General features: G+C 43.7%; 2 protein-coding genes and 1 pseudogene across 2 annotated transcripts; 2 read left to right on the top strand and 1 right to left on the bottom strand.

Moving 5' to 3' along the window:
* Window positions 1–430: 430 nt before the first annotated feature.
* Window positions 431–958, bottom strand: LOC137967795 (uncharacterized). Its single transcript, XM_068814371.1, has one exon. It carries the CDS (start codon window positions 956–958, stop codon window positions 431–433), a length of 528 nt encoding a protein of 175 aa, XP_068670472.1.
* A 3,267-nt stretch (window positions 959–4,225) lies between these two features.
* On the top strand, window positions 4,226–5,047 carry LOC137967800 (uncharacterized; annotated as a pseudogene).
* A 487-nt stretch (window positions 5,048–5,534) lies between these two features.
* Window positions 5,535–6,587, top strand: LOC137967809 (uncharacterized). Its single transcript, XM_068814393.1, has one exon. The coding sequence runs from the start codon at window positions 5,535–5,537 to the stop codon at window positions 6,585–6,587; it is 1,053 nt and encodes a 350-aa protein (XP_068670494.1).
* Window positions 6,588–7,996: the final 1,409 nt, after the last annotated feature.

Below are 7,996 nucleotides of genomic sequence, written 5' to 3' on the forward strand. Positions count from 1 at the left end.
GGCGTCTGTAAGCGCTGCATTGCAAATAACCTGGGACTTGAATTCAAGGTAAAGCATCTTGATGACAGTTACCAGTTTTGGTGGAATCCCATAGTGCCTTAATATCTTCCCCAGGGTATCTCGGTGAATGCCGTCAAACGCCTTCTCAAAGTTAATAAAGTTGGGATACAGGGGAGCATTCCATTCCTTGCTCTGCTCTAGAATTTGCCTCAGGGTGAAGATGTGGTCAGAGGACGAGCATCCAGGGCGGAACGGCTTGCCTGTTCCTGCCTGATGTACTTACTCGTCCGTTTGTTTAGCCAGTCCTGTCTGGATGATCTTGTTGAAGACCTTGCTGGTAAAGGCGAGCCGAGTGACGCCTCTCCAGTTGTTGCAGACACCCAAATCACCCTTTTTGGGTAATTTTACAATGAGTCCGATCTTCCACGCTTCAGGAATCGCTCTCCCATATCTCTCTGAATATGCACATCAAAAGGCGTGGTGTTTCAGTTTCTTCAGCCTTGAGCATTTCTGCTGTCATTCCATCTGCTCCACCTGCCTTCCCGCTCGTCATCGCTTTGATGGCAGCTTTCCCCTCTTCCATGGTAGGTGGAGCTATGCAGATATCCAAGTCCTCTACTGCCGGTGGAATCTCAGCTACTTGTTCAGGTTCTGGCCTATTTAGAATGCTTCCAAAATGTACCTTCCAGCGTGCAAGCTTTTCTGCTTGTTTCGAAAGAACATTGCCATCTATGTCTTTTACAGGGATATCGTTGTTTTTAAAACCATTTTTTAACATGATTCTAGTTCTATGTAGGTTCTTCAGATCTTTTATACCAGAAACCTTTTCTGCCTCATCCGCCAGTCTCTCTACAAAGTTATTCTTGTCTAGGTTGGTCATTTTTTTCTCCTCATGGTCCAATTCTGAGTATTTTCTCCTCAGCTGGTCACGGACGCGTTCTGACTGGGTGGAGTTCATTCATTCATTTGACTACTCTCCTTGTTTTTATTTTCTCCCAGGTCTCCCCTTGTATCCATTCCTCCCTCTTCCTCTTTCTAAATCCAAGGACCTTCTCTCCCGCTGCTTTGAATGCCTGATTAAAGGAGTCGACGTTCATCTCCTGTTCTTCCCCCAGGATTTGGAAGCGCTTTTTCAGCTCCTGTCTAAAGGCTTGTCTGATCCGGTCATCTTTCAGTTTACGAGAATGGAAGTGTTGTCCCCTTCTCTGTCCTCTTCGTGCCCTCCGCAGCTTCAGTGAGACAACTGCCACCAGCGGGTTGTGATCACTGGCGACACCTGCTGCTCTGTAGACCCTTACATCTTGTAAGGAGCTTCTCCATTTTCCGTTGATCAGTGGCTCCACTGGGCGAGGGCTAAGTCGTCTTGTCAACATCTCTATGCTGAAACAAGGTACCTCCAATGACCATGTTGTTTTCATCACAGAAGTGACACAGCCTTTCTCCATTGTCATTGATGGTACCTATACCGTGCTTCCCCATCACACGGTCCCTGCCAATGTTATTGTTCCCGGGTCTGGCATTCAGGTCTCCCAACACCATAAGAAGGTCGTGTGTTGGGACCTCATCAGTCACTGCCTGCAGCTGTTCGTAAATAGCATCTTTGTCTGCCTCCTCAGCATCTTCAATGGGAGCATAGCACATTATCACCGTCAACTTATTGTACTTTGAGTTGAACCTGGCCTTGAGCAGTCTCGATCCTGATGGTTTCCATTCGATGAGTGTCCTCTCCTTCCTGCTCATGATCAAGGCCACTCCCTCTGTGTGATGGCCATCCAATCCGCCCGAACATAGTATGGTATGCTAATGTCCTCTGTCCCGACCCTGTCCAACGAGCCTTACAGACACCAAGGATGTCGAGGCCGTAGTTTTGAAACTCCCCTACTACTTGGGCAAGCTTACCGGTCTGGTACAAAGTTCTTACATTCCAACAAGCTATTCTAGTCTTCTCTTTCGGTTTCAAGAAATCCACAGTCGGGGTGTCAACTCCCTGGAGGGTTTGGTTGACATCCGTCATCCGTCCAGTTCCCTGGCTAGTATCATCCCCGTCACCACCAATGATTGTTTCTCTGGCGTTGGTTTCCGTAACAATAATTTTTTTACGGGATGGGGTTGTTAGCCCCATGCCCAACCCTCCTCTTTTACACGGTCTTGGGACCGGCTGGATATACCCAGGCAGAGTTGAAGCTCTCGTTTTTGTGCACGATTGATGGCGGGACCTTGGGAAGCCAAAAAATTGGCTTTTGTGAAGAAGAAAGCGTTTCAAGTAAAGGTGGTTCAATTCAATTTATAGCGCCGAGGACGACTGAATCTTTGAAATTTAACTAATATCAAACATTTTGAGAGGTAGGCTTCAGTCTAAATCAATTTTTTGACGTACGTTCAAATTATTGTTCCGGATTGTTAAGGTCATGCTAAACCTAAGATCTTGTGCATGTTTTTTCGCAAAATGCACTGTTAGGGATTATTTCTACAACCGAATAAAGCTTGATGACATATGTTGGTGTCATTCACAGATAAAAAATATAATTAACAATTATTCACCGAAGTGAAGGTGAATAGATAAACAATAGCCTTCATTTGGCGCGAAAATATGCTCGGATATTTGTCCTCGGACATTATCTGTTCCGAGAAGCGAACAGTTTTCCGAGAGTGAAGCTCGAGGAAAACTGTGAGCTTCATTTTAACTTGTCTCGTTCCTTTGAGACGTTGCTTGATATATGGAGCTAACAGGACAGAAATGAGCTAATATCAAGCAGAGTTCTTCCATCTTTGGCAAAACCCTAATTTCACTCCGACGTTTGCCGTTTGGCGTAAACGTCATGCTTAATCTCTCTATTGTGGGATATATACGCTGACAGGAGCCCAAGAGTAGGAGTGCAAACTCCCAGAGACACTGAAGACTCGCTGATCTTTACTGACTTTACTGAAATTTTCTTAATTCTGCGGAATCTCACCTTCAAACCATCAATCAAATTTCCGAACATACCCAACCGAAGATCGACTCCGCCTCCACAAAGTGAATTGGAGTTTTTGTTTAGTGCACAGTTGAAAACACCATTATGATATTTATTTGGAAATTCTTCAGTGAAAAGATTCGTACAGATTCCATCGGCGCCGAGTTCGAATGTACGAACGTACCGTGGAAGCCAAAGATGCTGATTGGTGAGTTATGTCACGCATCAATTGATTCCGGCATCTGTAGTTGGCGTCGGAAGTTTCACTTTCGATATATTAAAATTCAGCTTGGCAGCGAGGCCTAGAGGACACAAACAAAGGAAACTGAATGAACATGTTTATTCATTTCTTTTGTTTGTGTCCTCTAAGGCCTGTTCCAAACGTCGTGCTACTGCCGTGCCGAACTCAAATGAATTTGGCTTGGCAGTGGCACGACGATGGCACGGCAGCGGTTTCAAACGTTGGACCTAATACAGTCGCGCGAAATTCAAAAGACAAAACAAACCATCCATCCAGCGTAATAGTATGCAAATAATGCAAAATACATTAAATTAATTTATGAATTGAGTTCGGCGCAACAATAGCACGCCGTTTGAAACCAAGTCGTGCTACTGCCGTGCGGCACGGCAAGTCCTGCCGTGCTAAGTAGTCGTGCCGAACCTAATTCAGCCGTGCTGCGCGTGATACTGCTACTACCGAACCTAATTCAGCCGTGCCACGCGTGCTACTGCCGTGCTTAAATCGAAATGACAATTTCATTTGAGTTTGGAACAGTCCTAAGCTTCACTATCAAGGTGAATTCTATTTCGATAACAGTCTCACTCACTAGTGAGTCACGTGAGATATGTACGTGTAACCCAAGCATTGAGTTGCGCGCGTAATCTTAGAGCGTTCAGTACTGTGTCTGAAGATGGCGACCAAAGCAGAAGAAAAACACCCGAAGAGGAGGATGAACTGATTAGTGATGAGTCAAAGGAGCAGCAGACAAGTCCCACGCCAACAACGACGAACCCGATGGTTCAGGTTATGCAGAATTTGAACAGTTCTCTCGAAGCGATGGCGGGCTCTATGCAGGTAATGCAACGATCCCTCAAGCGACTTCACTCAAACGTACCAGAGGACCATTCCTCTCACCCAAAGAAGAAAAGAGCAACCACTTCGAAGGATATTAGCTCCTCAGAAGAAGATGATGACTCGGACAAAGACCTCGAGGAGCTTTATGGCGACGATTTCAAACAACACAATGCTCGACACGAGCAAACAGACGACAATGACCCATTGTTGTCGGAGATTGCTGAGGAACTGCAGAGCTCGGAGGATACGGGACCTGCTATTGGTAAAAAAACTCGCAGAAATCATAAACAAAAAATGGTCTGCGAAATTGCCAGACTCAAAACTGAAAGATAAGTATGGGAAATATTTACGTCCCTCGAACTGTGAGACTCTCACAACACCACGGGTAAATCCCGAAATATTTATTTATTTATGACTACTTTATTTGCAAAGAACATCGCAAAAAGGGTGCTGCCAGGGAAGAACTGAATCCTCATATACGGCAACCCCCAATATGGGATACGTTGAGCCACTCAGCGAAACAGCATGACCTCAGGTCGAGCTCAACTCAGAAAACACTGGCTACGGTTGGAGCTCTACTGTGCAAATCGCCCGAATTGATAATGATTGGAAGCATACACAACAGTCGAATGTCGACTCTGAACTAAAAACGTTGATAAAGATGAATACCGACGCGGTTGCCCTTCTAGGTCATGCTCACATTGAAATGTCACACCGCCGAAGGGAGTCCATAAAACCCCACTTAAACAAAGAATATGCAGGGTTATGTGCCTCACATGTACCTGTGACGACCTTTTTGTTTGGAGACGACCTCCAGGCCCGGCTCAATAGCATCCGAGCTTCGAACAGGATAGGCGGCGCAGTAGAAAACAGCCAAAATTACAAGAATAATTACCGGGGAAATTTCCCGCGGAAATCAGACAAGCGTAGAAGGCAGCCTTTTTTAGCGAAGAGCCGTCAGTGGAAACCAAATCAGAGGTCATACTCCCGACAAGACCAAGGGAAGAAGCAGCCCTGAATGTTGAAAGGCTATCCACTGACATATTTAACAGTTTACAGGTAAACAACCTTATCGTTTGTGAGCCATTACTCAAAAATTATTTACAAACCAAGGTGGAAAGTTTTGAAGGTGGCCAACTGGCACATTATTTTTGTGAATGGAATAAGATCACTTCTGACACAGAAGTCCTTAATTGTGTGAAAGGGCAGTACATAGAGTTCTGTACTTCACCAATAACAAATAGAATTCCCAAAGATAAAAAATATAACATCAGTGACTCACTGATTATAGATGCAGAAATTCAAAGACTGCTTGACAAGGGGGTGATTGTCCCTTGCGGACATGAAATAGGAGAAAACCTCTCACCCATTTTTGTAACTGAGAAAAAAGATGGATCCTTCAGAATGACCCTAAATTTAAAGAGTCATAAAAAGCATGTTGAATATGAGCATTTTAAATGGACTCAGTCTGGACAGCCATTAGATTAATGACTACCAACTGCTACATGGCCTCCACTGATCTGAAGGACGCTTATTTCTCAGTTCCTATTGCAAAATCGCATCAAAAACTCCTCAAATTTGAGTGGAATAATGTGTTGTATAAATTTACATGTTTCCTCAATGGGCTGGCGTGCTGCCCTCGTAAATTTACAAAAATAATGAAGCCAGTTTTCTCCACCCTTCGACAACTTGGCCACTTATCTACAAATTATATTGATGACTCATGCCTATTTGGCCAAGACTGGGATGATTGTGCACAGAATGTTATTGACACAGTCAGAATTTTAGACACTTTAGGTTTTGTGGTACACCCACATAAATCTGTGTTTACCCCCACCCAAAAATTGTTGTATTTAGGATTTGTCTTTGAATCGGTGTCCATGTGTGTGAGGCTCACACCAGAAAAAGCTGCCAAGCTTAAAAAAGCAGCTACAGACTTGCTACAAAGCAAGAAACCAACTATAAGGAAAGTAGCTCAGTACCTTGGATACATAGTATCAAGTTTCCCAGGGTCAGCTTATGGTCCCCTACATTACCGATCACTGGAGTATGATAAACGTACAGCTCTAAACTTTAGTAAAGGAGATTTTGATGCAACCATGGAAATATCAGCCCAAAGTAAGGATGAACTTGTATGGTGGGCTGACTCCATTGAGACAGCTTACAACTCAATAAGCAAGGGTGATGTTGACATTACAATTACATCGGATGCATTAAAAATGGGATGGGGCGCTGCAACAATTGATTTGTCAGCAGGTGGCCTCTGGACAGCGGAGGAGGCCAGGGAACACATTAATTACTTAGCGATGCTGGCAGTTTTATTTGCTCTTAAATCATGTAGCACTTTGACTAGTAATAAGCATGTCAAAGTTATGGTGGATAATACCACCACAGAAGCTACGCTGAATAAAATGGGTACATGTCACTCCCCCAAACTTAATACTCTCACCAAGGTCATATGGGAATGGTGTATTATTCACAACATGTGGCTTACAATGGCCCGCATACCCGGCCAGGAGAACATTGAGGCAGACAGAGAGTCACGGACATTCTTTTAAACGTGCCTGCAATCAACTCAATGTTACCCCAAATATAGACCTTTTTCCATCTAGAATAAATTTCCAGCTCACACCTTATGTTGCATACCGAGCAGACCCGGAAGCATTTGCCATCAACGCATTCTATATGTCATGGGAACCTTATTTATTCTATGCGTTCCCACCATTTAGCTTAATAACGAGAGTACTTCAGAAGATCCAAGAGGAAGGGGCAACAGGTCTTCCTCTAGTGCCCAAATGGCCGACCCAACCATGGTGGCCAAAAATGGTTCAGATGCTAATCCAGCCACCAGTTCAGTTTCCCAAAGACAGAATGACATTATTTCTACCCAGCGAACCAAAGGAGCTCCATCCGCTACACAAGAAGCTCACATTGATTCTATGTCATCTTTTTTTGGTTAGTGCTTTGTATAATATCTCTCCATTGCCGTCATGCTCGTCTTCTGGACTGTGGTATTTGTGAAATTTAATCCCTGGTTGTTTCCACGCAGGTCCGCACGATTCAAGGGGACGAGGACGAAAATACTGCTCTATTTGCACGAAAGTAAAGGAAAAAAACTTCAAAAACATGCATTCATTTTGAACTTAACTTCGTAGGGTAGTAAAAACATTTTTTTTTTAAAAAGTACCATTAAATTTAAGCAACGATCCGTCCTCGAGTTTTCTAAACTTTCAGCCACTACTCGATCAGCAGCTACCTTTTCCAGAGCGTTTCTATCCTCCTGCTCACTTCTCTTTAACGTTTTATGATGAATCGGAAATAAATGTGCCATTCTTTTGCCGGCCTGGAATTTTTTCCCCGGCGTTTTTTAGCCATGTTATTTTAACTATTGCTTGAAAAATATTTATGAAAGTCAAGTAGACTAGTGCACGACTGATAAAACAAGGAGAATATCAGTCGTGCAGTAATCTACTTGACTTTCATAAGTATTTTTTAATCAATTTTGACTGATCGCGATCTTCTCTGATCCAACGCTGTGCAATACTTATCCTCCACGGTTTCTTCAAAGGTTTTAAAGCCTCAATTTCACTAATGCTCGAAGTAATGCGTGACATCTTACAGTTGCGTCAGCTGCGCAGTAACGTTGCGCACAAACAATTAGCGCGAACGTCCTTAAGTGGTCCATTCTAATTGGACGTCAAGGGATCGGGTTTGCAATTGGCCAGTAAGATCAGAATCCAGTTTAACGATAAAAAACACAACAACAATGGACAAGAGAACTTTGCCAAAACTAGCAAATTAAAGGAGAACGTTGAGTGACTGCGTGACGGCCATCTCTGTTTTGTTTCGTTTTTATTGTATTGCGGAGAGAGTTTTTGCGAAGTAAACATTAAAATGTGGTTTTTTGAAATGTGGAGCTCAGCGAGTCTTCAGTGTCTCTGGGAGTTAACGCTCCAACTCTTGGGCT

Source organism: Montipora foliosa, chromosome 1, assembly GCF_036669935.1.
Source record: "Montipora foliosa isolate CH-2021 chromosome 1, ASM3666993v2, whole genome shotgun sequence".
In the NCBI taxonomy this organism is placed as follows: Eukaryota; Metazoa; Cnidaria; class Anthozoa; order Scleractinia; family Acroporidae; genus Montipora; species Montipora foliosa.